This window comes from Thalassophryne amazonica, chromosome 19 (genome assembly GCF_902500255.1).
Source record: "Thalassophryne amazonica chromosome 19, fThaAma1.1, whole genome shotgun sequence".
Taxonomy (NCBI): Eukaryota; Metazoa; Chordata; class Actinopteri; order Batrachoidiformes; family Batrachoididae; genus Thalassophryne; species Thalassophryne amazonica.
The window spans coordinates 12,597,173-12,616,844 of record NC_047121.1 but is presented as its reverse complement, the minus strand read 5'-3'; the positions used below and the strand labels follow the sequence as shown (position 1 = coordinate 12,616,844).

The window sequence follows — 19,672 nt, the reverse complement described above, 5'->3', positions numbered from 1 at the left end:
TGTAAAAACTTATACTCCAGAAAATACGGTAATTCTGATGTGACGATGGATCAGCAGGTTACTTGTGACCCAAAAGGCCCTTGGTTTTAATCCTCAGGTGCTGACACAGACAAAACACTTGGTAAAATAAGAACGTGATAAGTGAGTAATCCTTCAACCTAACCAAGCTTGACTGAACACCTCATTGGCAGAAGAAGACACAAGAACGTGGGCGTGTGTGAAACCTGTTTATTCAGCAGTGTGTGGAAACACAAAAGCCACAATATTAAGACCTTATGACATAAGAATGTTTCACAAAGTTCATATGTTCAAAGACAGTGAGAAAAGTTAATCACGGAAGACTGTTTTCGTGGTGATGTGAAAAAGAGATACATTGCTGACGCTTTCCTAGTTCCTCAGAATTTTTTTTTTTAAACATAAACCCTCCTAAATGTGGACATCAAACAGATGAAAGGTGAACATGTGAATAGGTGGGCGCAGACGTTAGCTTCAGATCAAAAGCAGGAAGATCAGTCACAGTCTGGCACAGAAGCTGCACTGTGGTTGAGCTTTATGTGTTTTCCTTTTTACTCAATTTTGTAACATAAAGCCACCGATCAGAAGGCAACTTCTTCAAAACAACGGCTGCAGCACGCTGACAAACTTCAGGTAAACTGCCTTTGGACTCGGTGACATCAGACCCAGAAAAGAATCACCTTTTTTAACGGTAATATCAAAACAGCAAAATCTGAACATTTAATGCCACAAATTCTGCACTGACATTTTTGGTTTTACGTTTGTGTATAATTTTGGATTTGGATGCCTCATGCCTTATGACTGCTGGGATAGGCTCCAGCACCCCATGACCCCATGATATTGGAGTGAGTATAGAGAATGAATGAATGAATCATTTTCACAAGCATTTGTTAACAAACACAGACAGAAAGACAGACAGACAGATGCTGTATAACTCTTCAATTGGGGTCATGAATAAAAGGAAGACAGTGGAAGGGAAGGAGAGGAACAGGAGTACACAGTAAGCCAGTGGTGAGCAGTATTTCCAGTATTTATATTGTATTTACTATATATATATAAATATATATATATATATATATATATATATATATATATATATATATATATATATATATATATATATATAGTAGTGTTCAGAATAATAGTAGTGCTATGTGACTAAAAAGATTAATCCAGGTTTTGAGTATATTTCTTATTGTTACATGGGAAACAAGGTACCAGTAGATTCGGTAGATTCAGTGGATTCTCACAAATCCAAAAAGAGCAAGCATTGATGATATGCACACTCTTAAGGCTATGATATTGGACTATAAGTAAAAAAAAAAAAAAAAAAAAAAAGTAGAACGGGGGTGTTCACAATAATGGTAGCATCTGCTGTTGATGCTACAAACTCAAAACTATTATGTTCAAACTGCTTTTTTAGCAATCCTGTGAATCACTAAACTAGGATTTAGTTGTATAACCACAGTTTTTCATGATTTCTTCACATCTGCGAGGCATTAATTTTGATGGTTTGGAACCAAGATTTTGCTCGTTTACTAGTGTGCTTGAGGTCATTGTCTTGTTGAAACACCCATTTCAAGGGCATGCCCTCTTCAGCATAAGGCAACATGACCTCTTCAAGTATTCTGACATATCCAAACTGATCCATGATACCTGGTATGCGATATATAGGCCAGCACCATAGTAGGAGAAACATGCCCATATCATGATGCTTGCACCACCATGCTTCACTGTCTTCACTGTGAACTGTGGCTTGAATTCAGAGCTTGGGGGTCATCTCACAAATTGTCTGCGGCCCTTGGACCCAAAAAGAACTATTTTACTCTCATCAGTCCACAAAATATTCCTCCATTTCTCTTTAGGCCAGTTGATGTGTTATTTTTTTCAAATTATAACCTCTTCTGCACATGTCTTTTATTTAACAGAGGGATTTTGCAGGGGAATCTTGCAAATAAATTAGCTTCACACAGGCGTCTTCTAACTGTCACAGCACTTACAGGTAACTCCAGACTGTCTTTGATCATCCTGGAGCTGATCAATGGGTGAGCCTTTGCCATTCTGGTTATTCTTCTATCCATCTTGATGGTTGTTTTCCGTTTTCTTCCATGCATCTCTGGTTTTTTTGTCCATTTTAAAGCATTGGAGATCATTGTAGATGAACAGCCTATCATTTTTTGCACCTGCGTATAGGTTTTCCCCTCTCCAATCAACTTTTTAATCAAACTACGCTGTTCTTCTGAACAATGTCTTGAATGTCCCATTTTCCTCAGGCTTTCAAAGAGAAAAGCATGTTCAACAGGTGCTGGCTTCATCCTTAAATAGGGGACATCTGATTCACACCTGTTTGTTCCACAAAATTGACAAAGAAATGCAGGTTGTTTTTTTGTTTTGTTTTGTTTTCATTTGCATACTGTCCAAATATGTTCAGATTTGGAGTTGTACAAATAAAAATTCAAAGAATTAATACTTTTTTCAGTTTTGTCATAAAGAAACGATATTTACAGAGAAGCTGAAGTTCTCAAATCACATACTGTTGGGAAGACAGTTTCTGAAAGCATAATGCTGCCTTTAGTTTGTTCCCTAACAGATGATATCTTCCTCATTGCTGTGAACTAATATTTTTGTGAGAACTGAAAGTGCTGTCAAGAGAACAGACTCTTATCTTTTGTTCCTTACATTCAAATATCTCTTTGTCATGTTTGTACTTGCATAATAATACTTAAACATTTATTTATTGATATATCACTTGTCAAATGTTGGACCAGTCTCACTATCACCTAAATGTTTAGTCACAGTGAAGTGTTTTGTGCACAAAAACGTTTAAATTTGATTCTCCACAAATAAGTAATCACGCTTTTATTGCAAATAAGTGGTTAATTAAAAAAACAAAAACAAAACTGTTTCAAATGAGTAATACTAACATGACAACAAGAATAATAATAAATTTTACAAGCCCTTTTAAAAAATAAATGTAATTCACAAGGCTTGACATTAAAATATAATATGGTTCCATTTATAGATATATAATCAAAATAATAACATAGTTTAGCATAGTTTAAAAGTTCAGAACAAAATGCTACAAAAGTAGGAATCTGTATTTTAAATTAATTCAAAAAGTCTCAAAAGGAACACATTACTCTGGAAGGCAAGACTCCACAGTTTAAAATGAAATTCAAATGAATGGTTACTGATTTGGAAAGATTAATGCGTTAGATTACTCTTTACTAAAAAAAAAAAATGGTTAGATTAGAGTAACGCATTACTAAGTAATGCGTTACTTAGTAATGCGTTACCGGCATCACTGGTCTTGACCAGTGATGGGCACAGTTCCGCTAACCGCTAATTATTGAAGATAATGTTTTCATTATCAGATTTAGACCGCTAATGTATTTTTGCAGATGTGGTAAACAAAGCTGAATAGTTACAAACATTTATGGAATCTAAAATCAATTGAATACGTACTTGTTAAAGTTTTTATAGTAGATGTGCAGTTCTATCCTCTGTAAACAGAGGAGAGCTGGTTCTAAAAAAAACCCTCTATCCTCTGCAGACAAAGGAGAACTGGTCACAGAAAAAGAAAAAGATAAAGATAAAGATAAAGGCACATTTCTTTTGACCCCATATTGGTACACTGGCAATATCACCCAAGTCATCCAGAGGCATACAGTTTTAACTTATGGTTAAAATTTTAACCAAACTAATTTTGGACAGGTTATTTAAATTAACGTCACGTCTGAAGTTCTATAAAGTGAAAATATCAGATATATGTTTTAGTTTTAAAGTAATGCACTAATTTTGAAGGTTTTAGTGTGGACATACTGTGCCCAACAGTGCATTATGGGTAATGTTAGTACATTCATGACAGAAGAAATGCATTCGAGATGCTCTGATCAGGCTCCACACAGACAACAGCATTAAACTCTTTGTATATTGTGCCTAAAACTCTCGTAAATATATTCTCTGGGTTTATAGACGTTGTTATTGTGTTTGTTTCATGTAAAAATGCCAAAAGAAGCTTAGGTTGCTTCTGCATTATTTTCAATTGGAATCATTGCAACTGATTCCTGTTTGCTATTTAGAGTCCTGCTTACAGTATGTCAAAAACTGTCTGTCGTATTTGTTCCAGAGTAATACATATAAGATGTCTGAAATTCAGTTTGCGTTTATTAAATTCCACACATCTAAAACATAGTAGACACAGATTATCTGGAATTTTGTTTTGGCAAGTTTTTACGGTCTCTACTGCCATCTACTGGCTAGTACTGTTCATGACAGTATTCGCCCAAAAGATGGGCAGACACTGTACAATATTTTCAATCATTATACTTGGCTCCAGCTCAAACTGTACGACAAAACCGCACGGTGTAAAGGTTCAGAGGGCACAATTTATGTTCACACACTATACGGCCCGATGCTCTGATGCGATCTGACTGCTCACATTGTACATTCAAAAACCACGTCGGACTCGTTTTTCCAGAAGCAAAATGTAAACATGCACAGTGCGGAGGTTGGATGCTTGTAGTGCTTCAGCAGCGGGATACCCTCACGACGGCCGACCAGAACATCAAACAGGTTTGATTTTCATCCGACCATATGATTGCTGATCAGGAGGTGGTCATGAGAGGTTAAACGCAGCTCGTTACTCCATGTATACTACACGATGCAGGACGCGCGATTAAGCTGAAACTCAGCACGATCCAAAAAATTCTTGCACGAGTGGAAAATCGACTGAAAGAGGGTCAGAACTCACATTGTAAGCCCAGCTTAAGTACTGAGCGTCTGGGAACCAGTAGATCATGGCAGTGTTCTATTTATTTTGACACCGGTTATATCAGACGGTTATTAGATATACTTTACTGATCTCACAGTGGAGAAATTACATTTACACTCCAGTTACCTCAGACAGCAATTAGTCCACAATTATTACTTGTTTACCATAATAATGGCACACATCAGAATTAAAGGCAACACATACACATTTGACATTGTTTATTTGCACTAAGTTTGAAGAAGTCCGTTATCCGAATTGAGGCAAGTGGGTGAAGGCAACCCTGAGATGCGCCGCCGTCAGCTTGGGGGGGAGTGACGGGGGCTGCAGCTAAAACTGCACCGCCCCTGCCGAAGGGGAAGGAGTGACGTTTAGCAGGCGCCGGAAAGGGGGGTGTTGATGGGTGAAGGGGGGGGGGCGGGGGGAGGGAATGGAGCATGCTTCAGTCCTGTGAAAAGCAGTTTATTGTCTTTGTGAGATGAGATAAGAAACAGCCAATATTCCCCAGGCCGAAACAGGTGTCTTCTGTCACAGCACTTACAGGTAACTCCAGACTGTCTTTGATCATCCTGGAGCTGATCATTGGGTGAGCCTTTGCCATTCTGGTTATTCTTCTATCCATCTTGATGGTTGTTTTCCGTTTTCTTCCATGCATCTCTGGTTTTTTGTCCATTTTAAAGCACTGGAGATCATTGTAGATGAACAGCCTATAATTTTTTGCACCTGTGTATAAGTTTTCCCCTCTCCAATCAACTTTTCTTTTTTCTTTTTTTTATAATATTTATTTCATTCATTTAAAAGAAAAAAAAAACAGAAAAGCAGAAATAACAAAACATTACAAACCACTGAATGAAAAGGAGCAGATTGGAAGAACAAGTCATATATTCTGCCCCTTTTTTACAATACAATCTTGCAATATCAAGCATCATTAATCAACATAATTTAACAGATTACATTTCTATGACTTTGTCACATGCCACCGATTTATTTCATAATTTTAACCATTATTTAAAAGACTACATCCCTAAACAGATTACATTTTAATCAAACTACACTGTTCTTCTGAACAATGTCTTGAACGTCCCATTTTCCTCAGGCTTTCAAAGAGAAAAGCATATTCAACAGGTGTTGGCTTCATCCTTAAATAGAGGACACCAGATTCACACCTGTTTGTTCCACAAAATTGACTGACTGAATGCCACACTACTATTATTGTGAACACCCCCTTTTCTACTTTTTTTTAACTAATAGCCCAATTTCATAGCCTTAAGAGTGTGCATATCATGAATGCTTGGTCTTGTTGGATTTGTGAGAATCTACTGAATCTACTGGTACCTTTTTTCCCATGTAACAATATGAAATATACTCAAAACCTGGATTACTCTTTTTAGTCACATAACACTACTATTATTCTGAACACTACTGTATATAACTGCACTTTTGTTTCACTTCCAGTTTTCATGGGTTCAAGCAAATGTTATCAGATTTCACAAAAGACACACAAAAGGCTTTTTACTCTCAAATTTTGCTCACAAATTTGTTTAAATCTCCACAGTGTTTCACCCTTGCAAAAACAATCCATACACCTGACAGGTGTTGATCGGATGACATGATTATGGCACAGGTGTGCCTTGGGCTGGTTACAGTAAAAGGCACAAAACTTCTCAAAAATGTGCAGTTTATCACACATGATCCAAGGAAGGGATCCGAGGAAGTGCTAAATTGACATGCTGACTGCAGGAGTGTCCACCAGGGCTGTTGGTCATGAAATGAATGTTTATTTTAGTCATCAGCCGCCTCCAGCTTCGTTTCTGAGAATCTGTCAGTACATCTAATCGATGTCATAACCACAGACCACATGTACCCATGCCAGCCCAGGACCGCCACATCCGGCTTCTTCACTTGAGAGATCTCCGGCCAGACAACTGATGCAGTAGTTGGTTTGCATAGCGGGAAGAATTTCTTCATGACATATCAGAAATAGTTTCAGGAAATCTCATGTGAGTGTTCGCCCTCCTCACTAGGGTCTTGACCTGACTGCAGTTTGTGGTTTGTACTCAACTTTAGTGGGCAAATGCTCACCTTTGATAGCTTGTGGCACATTGGAGAAGTGCTTTCTTCATGGATGAATCTTTGTTTATACTTAACTGAGAAGACATCACCATGTGGGGCGTCACGCAAGCAAAGCATCCCTGATATGGGCAGGGATAAGGTACGTACAACCAATGTGAGTATATTTTCTTGATGACAAGCTGAATGCACAGAATGGATGTCCTGAGGCCCATTGTGCTGTTCTTCAACCACCATCGCCTCATGTTGAAGTATCATAATGCACATATAAGTTCAAACAATCTGTACATAAATACATGAAGCTGAAAACATTCCAGTTCTTCCATGGGCTCATATACAAAACATGTTCAGTTTGTTCAAGATCACATTTCAGAGTGCTCTTTTATTTTGACCAGTCCAAGGCACATATGTGCAATGGGGGGGCGCATACTGAGTTTAGAGGATTCTCTTCATGACTCTGTTACAGTTGTGCAAAGAAAGCCCTTACAGGGGGCCAGTCCATCGCCAGATCTCAGTCTTAAGGGGGGCTTATGAAATCCACCAGCCCTAATCCCTCACAATAATCATCACATTAACCATGACCGGACCAGCGCGCTCTCTCTCTCACTCACTCACTCACACACACAAACAAACACGTGCGCGCACACACACACACACACAAGTACAAATAACGTATTAGATCACACGCAGCATCTCGAACTAAACAAACAAAAAAACACCACGGCGGGTGCATGTGAAAGCAACCAACAGAGGGGTAGCAGTAGCAATAGTACCAATTGCCATCACACACACACACCCACCAGTGGCAGATGCTGGTCTTTCAAGGAGGGGAAGCTCAATTTCGGCCTACATAATAAAATGTGTTGGTTTATTTATACGTAAATTCTACCCTCCGTTCCTTTTCAAGAAACAGTACATTTTATTTGTTACAGCACTCTTCCAGTCAGCCAGCTCACTTTGTCATACCAGGACAGCTGAAAAGACCTGTTACTTTTCCCCACCTTTTGCACCAAATTAATCTGAGGAGTTGATCTGCCCTGCTGTTTAACTCTAAGTTTTTCTTCGTAAGGAAGACTATCAAATGGCTTCGCCAAAATCCGGTCCACAACATTCAAATTGTCTGCCATTATGTGCAGCTTGCTACCTAGCTAGCTCACTAGCTGGGACTGGCGCGAGGCTAGTGTGAAGTTTGTCCGCCTGTGAGTGCTTTGTGACGGTGGAGGAGCTCAGCAGCACCCGCTGCTCGGTAGGGACAGAAACTGCGATAGAAGTCAGAAAGAGTGATAGAAGTCAGTCTCCAAACACAAGCAGCTACAAAAAAAAAACAAAAAAACCACCAGAAATAGAAGCTCGATTTGTCGCTAGTCGTTTTTAACAAAGAAAATCCCGCTAAGAGGATTAGGAAAGTCTCCGGTTCAGCTCAGAACAGAATGAAAATTAAAAAATGCTCCCACGGATGTTTACACCAAAAGATCGCTGATTCGCTCATTTCGCTGTCAATCAAAAAGGGATTTAACCTCAGACAGATCATCCAATCATCATGCAGAAGCTGAGCGTCCGGGTCAGCCGAGGCCAGCCCACTGCCCCATAGACCCCCAGACACACTGAGCATCCGATGGGCGGGACAAAGCCCAGCATTTATCCAATGACTCGTCTCGTTTCACTGCACTCTTTGCTTCGCTATTGAAATCTCTGGACGCTCAGCGTCCACACTGTTTAAAGCACTGTGAAGCTGCGGGTTTGAGTGAGAGGAAAGCCGCGTCGTTACCAGTGATAAGAAGCTGATTCTGAACAAAAGTTGAGCGCGTTGTAGCGCATATTTAGGCAATGACATGTACACACAACAGTATATATTTGATCACTTATTTTTTGACATTTTAGGGGAAGCTGAGCTTCCCTTGCAGTCTTAGCAATGGCCTCTGACACACACACACACAATAACAATTTGGAGCTACTTTGAGCAGAGTGCCAGTGCTGTCCTCTCTTTCGTCCACCCTGTGTCAGTACAGGATCCATGGAGGTAGAAATGGGTCCAGGGTTTTCTTTGCCAACGACATCATGTGTTGGTTTATCTGAAGTTACCGATGTTGGGGTTTTAAACCAGTTACGTATATCCATATTTAGGAAAGCACAAAAACTAGCTGCTGTCTGCTGGCAAAAACTCACACTTCATTTCCCCCCATAAACGCGGTAACTGATTGTTGCTGGGCAACACTGACGTAATTACATACGTAGACAAACTTTCCAACAAACACACAGTTTTAATATATTTAATGTCTTAGTGATTATGCAACACTGGCCGTTTTAACCCAAAGCTAAAGCTAAAAGCCCAAAGGATTTTATTTATCTATTTATTTATTTGAGATCTGTGACTGTGATCTGGCTTGGGTGGGCGGGCCCAAGCATATCAGCGGGCGGGCACTGCCCCCTAGGGCCCGCCCATAGCGACGGGTGTGCAGAGGGCGTCATCCAAGTGTCTGATTGCAGGTCGGGAAGGGGTCATCAAAAAAAAAATTAAATTAATAAAAAATATACTTATATACTATAGTCTATTTTGGTCCCGCCAAGCTGGTGGCAGAGCAACTGTTGTCTCTTGCTGTGGCAAGACACCCACTCTGAACATCAATGGAAAATGTCGTTGTTTGTAGCTAATGTCATCATAGCTTAAATGTCTCTCACGTTAAGCTGTTGTTGTGAGCGTAAACAGTGTTAGCAGCTAGCAAGTTCGCCTGAGAGCCAGCCCTGAATTGGGGCAGATACTGGCCTCTCTCTCCTTGCCTGTGATTGGTTGGCGGCTGAGACAGTGACGTCATCCTCACTTTGATGTGGCGTGAGCGCTGCTCTCCTATTGGTTGTTTAAGAGTGGGAATTCCCGCACTGCTCTCCAATTGGTTGTTTAGGAGTGGGAATTCCCACTCCAACATGGAGGCCAGTATCTGGCCCAATTCAGGGCCGTCTGTTGAGCTACTAGCCAGTTTAGTTTTTATGCCGCATTCAAGAGAAATTAGTCACTTTGGTCTTCACATTATAAGAACTGTAATGTGAACACTGAATTTAAACAGTAACATGTGTTACAGACAAATGTAATGTGATTACACACGCGGCAGCAGATTGTTGGTTTCCTACAAGGAGGTTTAATCAACAATTTGGACCATTTAAAGGAGGTTTTGTCCTGAGTGGAAAGTTAAATTCAGAAACAACTAAAAAAATAGGCTGTAGATTTTTTTTTAAGACAACTTCATGGTCTTGCAGCACGATGGCTTAGTGGTTAGCGCTGTTGCATCACAGTAAGAAAGTCATGGGTTCGAGTCCCACCTGTGGCCTTTCTGTGTAAAGTTTGCGTCTTCTCCCCATGTTTGTGTGGGTTCTCTCTGGGTGCTCTGACTTCCTCCCATGTCCAAAGACATGCAGGTCAGGTGGAATGGAAACTTTAAATTGTCTATAGGTATGAGTGTGCGGGTGTGAATGAGTTTGTTTGTCTATATGTGGTCCTGTGACAGAGTCCTGTCCAGGGTGTACCCCGCCTCATGCCCTGTGACTGCTGGGATAGGCTCCAGCCTCCCACTACCCTTAATTGGAGTAAGCAGTTGAAGATGAGTGAGTGAATTTCATGGCCTCCAATGGTTCCAAAAGAAACATCAGTGCACAGGCAGACTAATGTCTTGATGAAAAAAATTTAGTTCATTTTCATTGAACTTGTTGCGGTATGTTTCATATTTAATTGAATGTGACAGACGCATTGAATCATTGCAGAAAGAACCAGTTTTTCACAAAATTTCTTCACCACAAACACGTAAGTTATCTATACTCAACAAAAATATAAACGCAACACTTTTGGTTTTGCTCCCATTTTGTATGAGATGAACTCAAAGATCTAAAACTTTTTCCACATACACAATATCACCATTTCCCTCAAATATTGTTCACAAACCAGTCTAAATCTGTGATAGTGAGCACTTCTCCTTTGCTGAGATAATCCATCCTGTTGGGAAAGTGTAGGAACACGGACCCACAACAGGGGGCGCAAATGAACGGACAATGGAGTAAGTCAAATAACAACGCTTTACTGTTGTGAATGTGCACAACGAATACAACCAATCACAGAAATGGACAACAGTCAATTTACAAAAGTGTCGTGTGGGCAGGCTCGAAGATAGGAGACGCCTCTCCAAGGTAAGACCGGTACCACACGGCTTCCTCCGCCACAGGACCCCGGGTATACTGGAGCCGCCAAGTCCCGAACTCCCAGGTGGCCACTGCCTCCGCGTGTCGGACCTGGTACTGCTGGCGAGGAACAAAAACACAATTAAAGGTGGGCGCGTTTGCACCCAGTAATCCACACGGCAGGAAAGCTACCTCCACCTCTCGTTGGAAAAAAAGGTCTGTTATCACTCACAAAAGTCACAAAAGGTTACTGTCAAGCAGTCAGCTGAGAATATTACCTTCCAGGTAGTACGATATCTCGGCAATGAGGTGGAGATGCCGTCCTGCTGATATACCCCACTGATGATTGCCGTCAGCTGTCTCAGGTGATGGGTGACAGCTGTCACTGAGGCTGCTCCCGTGAGGCGGCGGCGCCCTCTGGTGCCTGGAGCCCGCACTCCAGGCAGGGCGCCCTCTGGTGGTGGTGGGCCACCGGGCTTGTCCGGGTGGCGACGGTAGAAGTCGGCCAGGAGGGCCGGGTCCAGGATGAAGCTCCTCTTCACCCAGGAGCGTTCTTCAGGGCCGTACCCCTCCCAGTCCACCAGATATTGAAAGCCCCGGCCCATCCGTCGGACGTCCAACAACCGGCGCACTGTCCAAGCCGGCTCGCCATCGATGATCCGGGCAGGAGGTGGCGCCGGACCGGGTGTACAGAGGGGCGAGGTGTGATGGGGCTTGAGCTTCGACACATGGAATACTGGATGGATCCGCAGTGAGGCTGGAAGCTGAAGCCTCACTGCGGCGGGATTGATGACCTTGAGGATTTTAAACGGTCCTATGTACCTGTCCTGTAGTTTGGGGGAGGCCACTTGTAGTGGGATGTCCTTTGTGGACAACCACACTGCCTGCCCGGGGCGATACGTAGGGGCCGGGGTCCGCCGCCGGTCTGCATGGGTCTTCGCCTTCAACAAAGCAGAACGGGCGGCACGCCACACCCGACGGCACCTCCGCAGGTGGGCCTGGACCGAGGGCACACCGACCTCTCCCTCAACCACCGGGAACAACGGGGGCTGATACCCCAAACACACCTCAAAGGGGGAGAGGCCGGTGGCTGATGACACTTGACTGTTGTGGGCGTACTCGATCCAGGCCAGATGAGTACTCCAGGCCGCCGGGTGCGCGGCTGTCACACAACGCAGTGTTTGCTCCATCTCTTGATTGGCCCGCTCTGCTTGCCCGTTGGTCTGGGGGTGATACCCGGACGAGAGACTGACCGTGGCCCCCAGCTCCCGGCAAAAGCTCCTCCAGACATGCGAGGAGAACTGGGGACCGCGATCGGAGACGATGTCTGATGGTATCCCATGCAGGCGGACGACGTGGTGGACCAGGAGGTCCGCTGTCTCCTGGGCCGTTGGGAGCTTCGGGAGGGCCACGAAGTGGGCCGCCTTGGAGAATCGGTCCACTATCGTGAGGATCACGGTGTTGCCCTGGGACGGCGGGAGGCCCGTGACAAAATCCAGGCCGATGTGGGACCAGGGGCGATGAGGCACGGGCAGCGGCTGTAGCAGTCCCGGAGCCTTGCGATGGTCGGCCTTGCCCCTGGCACAGGTGGTACAGGCCTGGATGTAGTCCCGGACGTCGGCCTCCAGGGACGCCCACCAGAAGCGCTGCCGGACAACTGCCACGGTTCTTCGCACCCCTGGATGACAGGAGAGCTTGGAGCCGTGACAGAAGTCCAGGACTGCAGCCCTAGCCTCTGGTGGGACGTACAGTCTGTTCTTTGGTCCAGTCCCGGGGTCCGGGCTTCGTGCCAGGGCCTCCCGGACGGTTCTCTCTACGTCCCAGGTGAGGGTGGCCACGATAGTGGACTCCGGGATGATGGGTTCCGGTGGATCCGACAACTCCGCTTTGACCTCGTCTTCGTGTACCCGGGACAAGGCATCCGACTTCTGGTTCTTGGTCCCGGGCCGGTAGGTGATGCGGAAGTCAAAACGGCCGAAGAACAGTGACCAGCGGGCTTGCCTGGGATTCAGCCGCTTGGCGGTCCTGATATATTCCAGGTTCCGGTGGTCAGTGAAAACCGTGAACGGCACGGACGTTCCCTCCAACAGGTGTCTCCACTCTTCAAGAGCCTCTTTCACCGCAAGGAGTTCTCGGTTGCCGACGTCATAGTTCCGTTCAGCCGGGGTCAACCTGCGGGAAAAATAGGCACACGGATGAAGGACCTTATCGGTCTTCCCACTCTGGGACAGCACAGCTCCTATCCCTGAGTCCGAGGCGTCCACTTCAACCACTAACTGGCGACTAGGATCGGGCTGCACCAGAACGGGTGCAGACGAGAAGCGCCGTTTCAACTCCTTGAACGCGGCATCGCAACGATCCGACCAGGTGAAGGGAACTTTTGGTGAGGTCAGGGCTGTCAGGGGGCTAGCAACCTGGCTGTAGCCCTTAATGAACCTCCTGTAGAAATTCGCAAAGCCGAGGAACTGTTGCAGCTTCCTACGGCTTGTGGGTTGGGGCCAGTCTCTCACCGCTGCAACCTTGGCCGGATCAGGAGCGACGGAGTTGGGGGAGATGATGAACCCCAGGAAGGACAAAGAAGTGCGGTGAAACTCACACTTCTCGCCCTTAACAAACAGCCGGTTCTCCAATAACCGCTGCAGGACCTGACGTACATGTCGGACATGGGTCTCAGGATCCGGAGAAAAGATGAGTATGTCGTCTAAATATACGAAGACGAATCGGTGCAGGAAGTCCCGCAAGACATCATTAACCAATGCTTGGAACGTCGCGGGAGCATTTGTAAGACCGAACGGCATGACCAGGTACTCAAAATGACCTAACGGGGTGTTAAATGCCGTCTTCCACTCGTCTCCCTTCCGGATCCGAACCAGGTGATACGCATTCCTAAGATCAAGCTTGGTGAATATCTTGGCTCCATGCAGGGGCGTGAACACCGAATCCAACAAGGGTAAGGGGTATCGGTTACGAACCGTGATTTCGTTCAGCCCCCTGTAATCAATGCATGGACGTAATCCGCCATCCTTTTTCCCCACAAAAAAGAAACCCGCACCCATCGGGGAGGTGGAATTCCGGATCAACCCGGCAGCCAAAGAGTCCCGGATGTAGGTCTCCATTGATTCGCGTTCAGGTCGTGAGAGGTTGTACAGCCTGCTGGACGGGAACTCAACGCCTGGAACCAAATCAATGGCACAATCATACGGGCGGTGCGGGGGAAGGGTGAGTGCCAGATCCTTGCTGAACACCTCCGCAAGGTCATGGTACTGCACCGGCACCGTCCCTAGATTGGGCGGGGCTCTGACCTCCTCCCTGGCCTGGGAACCGGGAGGAACCGAGGAACCTAAACATACCCGATGGCAGGTCTCGCTCCACTGGACCACTACCCCGGACGGCCAATCGATCCGGGGATTGTGCTTCAACATCCAGGGAAAACCTAAAATCACACGGGAGGTGGCCGGAGTTACAAAAAACTCGATCTCCTCCCGGTGATTCCCCGACACCACCAGAGTTACTGGTGGTGTCTTGTGGGTGATTGGAGGGAGTAGGGAGCCATCTAGTGCCCGTACCTGCACAGGCGAGGTAAGCGCCACCAGAGGGAACCCTATCTCCCTGGCCCATTTGCTATCAAGCAAATTCCCTTCTGAGCCCGTGTCCACCAGTGCTGGGGCCTTCAGGGTTAAATCCTCATAAAGGATTGTCACTGGGAGTCGTGTGGCGATGTGGGTGTGTCCCACGTGAACGTCTCGGCCCCCCCCTAGCCCAGTGTCTAGGGGCGGGTGTTTGGTGTTTAACCGTTCGGGGCAGTCTCGCACCTGATGCTCAATTGAGCCACAAACAAAACACGCTCCGCGGGCCAGCCGCCTTTGTGTGACCGGTGCCCTAAATGTTGCCCTACTCGTGTCCATAGCTTCGTCAGCAGGGGGAGCTGTGATCGCACGGAGCGCAGGGGCCGTGGAGCGTGGGGAGGGCGGAACGCGGTCGGAACCGGAAGGGAGAGGGACGACGCGTGCCTGGCCACGCCCTTCGTCTCGTTCCCGACGGCGCTCATTTAACCGATTGTCTAATCGTATGACAAGATCGATAAGCCCATCCAAATCCCGCGGTTCGTCCTTAGCCACCAGGTGCTCCTTGAGGACCAATGACAGTCCGTTTACGAAGGCGGCGCGGAGGGCAGTGTTATTCCAGCCGGACCTCGCAGCCGCGATGCGGAAGTCGACTGCATAGGCAGCTGCGCTCCGGCGCCCCTGTCTCATTGACAGCAGCACGGCTGAAGCGGTCTCTCCTCTATTAGGGTGATCGAACACTGTTCTGAGCTCCCTCACAAACCCATCATATGTCTGAAGGAGCCGTGACTTTTGCTCCCAGAGTGCTGTAGCCCAAGCGCGTGCCTCACCACGAAGCAGATTTATCACATAAGCTACCTTGCTAGCGTCGGTCGCGTACATGACGGGACGCTGTGCGAAGACGAGCGAACACTGCATAAGGAAATCCGCGCACGTCTCCACACAGCCTCCGTACGGCTCTGGGGGGCTTATGTATGCTTCAGATGATGGTGGGGGGGGTCATTGGACAACCAGTGGAACGTCGCTGTCACGCACAGGGTCTACGGGAGGGAGAGCCGCAGCGGCGCCCGGAGGGCGCGCTTCCACCTGCGCGGCGAGAGCCTCCACCCTGCGGTTCAGGAGGGCGTTCTGCTCGGCCATCAAATCTAACCGAGTCGTGAAAGCGGTGAGGATCCGCTGCAACTCACCGATTACCCCTCCTGCGGACGCCTGTGCGCCTTGTTCTTCCATTGGCCGTTCAACAGCCGGTTGATGCCCCTCGGGATCCATGACGCTGGCCGAGATATCCTGTTGGGAAAGTGTAGGAACACGGACCCACAACAGGGGGCGCAAATGAACGGACAATGGAGTAAGTCAAATAACAACGCTTTACTGTTGTGAATGTGCACAACGAATACAACCAATCACAGAAATGGACAACAGTCAATTTACAAAAGTGTCGTGTGGGCAGGCTCGAAGATAGGAGACGCCTCTCCAAGGTAAGACCGGTACCACACGGCTTCCTCCGCCACAGGACCCCGGGTATACTGGAGCCGCCAAGTCCCGAACTCCCAGGTGGCCACTGCCTCCGCGTGTCGGACCTGGTACTGCTGGCGAGGAACAAAAACACAATTAAAGGTGGGCGCGTTTGCACCCAGTAATCCACACGGCAGGAAAGCTACCTCCACCTCTCGTTGGAAAAAAAGGTCTGTTATCACTCACAAAAGTCACAAAAGGTTACTGTCAAGCAGTCAGCTGAGAATATTACCTTCCAGGTAGTACGATATCTCGGCAATGAGGTGGAGATGCCGTCCTGCTGATATACCCCACTGATGATTGCCGTCAGCTGTCTCAGGTGATGGGTGACAGCTGTCACTGAGGCTGCTCCCGTGAGGCGGCGGCGCCCTCTGGTGCCTGGAGCCCGCACTCCAGGCAGGGCGCCCTCTGGTGGTGGTGGGCCAGCAGTACCTCCTCTTCAGCGGCCCACACAACACCATCCCACCTCACAGGTGTGCCATACCAAGATGCTGATTAGACACCATGATTAGTGCACAGGTGTGCCTTAGACTGCCCACAATAAAAGGCCACACTGAAAGGTGCAGTTTTGTTTTATTGGGGGGGGATACCAGTCAGTATCTGGTGTGACCACCATTTGCCTCATGCAGTGCAACACATCTCCTTCGCATCATCCGTGAAGAGAACACCTCTCCAACGTGCCAAACACCAGCGAATGTGAGCATTTGCCCACTCAAGTCGGTTACGACGACGAACTGGAGTCAGGTCGAGACCCCGATGAGGACGACGAGCATGCAGATGAGCTTCCCTGAGACGGTTTCTGACAGTTTGTGCAGAAATCTTTGGTTATGCAAACCGATTGTTTCAGCAGCTGTCCAAGTGGCTGGTCTCAGACGATCTTGGAGGTGAACATGCTGGATGTGGAGGTCCTGGGCTGGTGTGGTTACACGTGGTCTGCGGTTGTGAGGCTGGTTGGATGTACTGCCAAATTCTCTGAAACGCCTTTGGAGACGGCTTATGGTAGAGAAATGAACATTCAATACATGAGCAACAGCTCTGGTTGACATTCCTGCTGTCAGCATGCCAATTGCACGCTCCCTCAAATCTTGCGACATCTGTGGCATTGTGCTGTGTGATAAAACTGCACCTTTCAGAGTGGCCTTTTATTGTGGGCAGTCTAACGCACACCTGTGCACTAATCATGGTGTCTAATCAGCATCTTGGTATGGCACACCTGTGAGGTGGGATGGATTATCTCAGCAAAGGAGAAGTGCTCACTATCACAGATTTAGACTGGTTTGTGAACAATATTTGAGGGAAATGGTGATATTGTGTATGTGGAAAAAGTTTTAGATCTTTGAGTTCATCTCATACAAAATGGGAGCAAAACCAAAAGTGTTGCGTTTATATTTTTGTTGAGTGTATGTTGTATCAAGTTTCTTACCAATAACTTTTGTCCTTGTTACACCTTGGTGACCTTTCATCACACATGTTGTTTTTCGTATCCTGGCTGAGAAGAATCACATCAGTTGCTGTTATCATGCAAAGCATACTGACGCCTTCCTGTGCGTGCATTCAGTTATTGTAAGTAGGGCTAAAAGTGGGTCGTTCAAAAGCCGAACTAAACCGCAACCTTTTCATCCTGAGCACAGGAAGAAAATATGTCAAGATGTGACTTTTACTCCTTCTGTCATCTCTGCAGGTTTTGCTGAATGCAGCACAAGTTAAACCCACTACAAAAAGTAGAAATTTAAAGTTTTTCCTCCTACGTTTATAACAGATTTATGTCACATTTAACCATTAAAGTGTTTATAATAATACATTAATCATTGATGCCAAATTTCTTTGAAGGGACTTTTTTAGGCAAAGTTTTTGGAACTGCATGTCATTATATTGCTCAATAAAACTTGTTTGGTGTTAAAGGGTTTTTTTTCCCTTCCCCAGATTAAAAATATGACTACAACTGCAGAATATGATTACAGTCCATCTCCCTGGGAAGATGAACCTTGCAACCTCGACCCTAACCCTGAGGATGTCATCGTCCAGATTTACATCCACTCCATCATCTGCGTCTTCGGCCTGATTGGCAATGCTCTTGTAATTGTCACCTACTTGTTTTACAAGAGAACCAAGTCCATGACAGACGTCTATCTGTTCAACGTGGCGTTTGCAGACATACTCTTTGTGGTTGCCCTGATGTTGATCATCTACAATGAGCAGCACGGTTGGCTGATGGGGTGGGTGGCATGCAAGATATTAGGTTCAGCCTACAGCATCAACCTCTACAGCGGTATGCTCCTGCTAGCGTGCATTAGTGGAGACCGTTACATAGCTATAGTTCAGGCTCGGCGCACCTTTGGTGCTCGCTCTCGTGGCCTGATGTACAGCCGCCTCATCTGCTCAGCTGTTTGGGTGTTTTCTGTGGCTTTAACACTTCCCACGCTCTTATACACTGAGCACTTTGAAGAACATAATCTGGGTTCCGACACTGTGGCTGTGATGTGCCAATTGCGTTTCAGACAGAGTGAGACGGCAACGCTGATGAAGGTGCTGGTTCCCAGCCTTCAAATGGCCATCGGTTTCCTGCTGCCTCTTCTGGTGATGGTGTTCTGCTACTCCAGCATCATGTGCACCCTGCTGAGGGCCCACAGCAGCCAGCGGCACAAGGCGGTCCGTGTGGTTTTGGCGGTTATCGTGGTCTTTGTTATTTTCCACCTGCCATACAATGTGACTCTGCTAATCCACACTACGTCTCTGTTCAAAGAGAGGTCCTGCATGTCTGAGAGGATCAGGCGACAGGTCCTGGCCATATCTAAGACTGTTGCCTACCTGCACTGCTGTCTCAACCCCATCCTCTATGCCTTTGTTGGGGTCAAGTTCAGGAGTCACTTCCGCCAAATAATGGTGGACCTGTGGTGTATCAGCAAAAAGTATATCTACTCTGCTCGCTCATCACGCGGGACCTCTGAAGTTTGTGTCTCAGCCCTCAGGACAACTGATGGTTCAAACAACATGTCTTCATTTACTGCATGAAGCTTTGATTCACCTTCTTAAAGGGCCAATGAGAAATTGTAATGATACACCAGCTTATGCAGATGTTGTAGAAAAGTCAAGAAGGAAAACCCTTTGTAAAATTTGCTTCACTCCTAGAACACTAACGCCAGGAGATTTCCACTCACGCCGCCAGTGGTTACATAATGTACATACCAAGGCCTAGTGTTCTAGGGTTAGAATGTATGAGGTCTGTGAGAAAAGTATCCGACCTTTTTATTTTATGTAAAAAATATATGGATTTGATTCATATGTTTTTACGTCAGTCAAGCTGAACCTTTGTGCGCATGCGTGAGTTTTTTCACGCCTGTCAGTTGCGTCATTCGCCTGTGGGCAGGCTTTGAGTGAGCACTGGTCCACCCCTCTCATCGTTTTTTCATTGCAAGGAAATGGCGGAATGATTTGGGCTTTGTTCCATCAGAATTTTTTCAGAAACTGTTAGAGACAGGCAGCTGGAAACCATTCGGAAAATTCACATGGCTTTCGGTGAAAATTTTATGGGCTTCACAGAGATTAAGGAGTGTTACTACAGCTTTAAGGATGG

At 46.1% G+C, this 19,672-nt stretch overlaps 1 protein-coding gene across 1 annotated transcript; it reads left to right on the top strand.

Annotated features, from left to right (window-relative positions):
• The first annotated feature begins 371 nt into the window (after positions 1–371).
• ccr6b (chemokine (C-C motif) receptor 6b) lies at positions 372–19,388 on the top strand. Its single transcript, XM_034195629.1, has 2 exons — positions 372–648; positions 18,022–19,388. The coding sequence occupies exon 2, from the start codon at positions 18,031–18,033 to the stop codon at positions 19,108–19,110; it is 1,080 nt and encodes a 359-aa protein (XP_034051520.1). The 5' UTR covers positions 372–648; positions 18,022–18,030; the 3' UTR covers positions 19,111–19,388.
• The last annotated feature ends 284 nt before the right edge of the window (positions 19,389–19,672 follow it).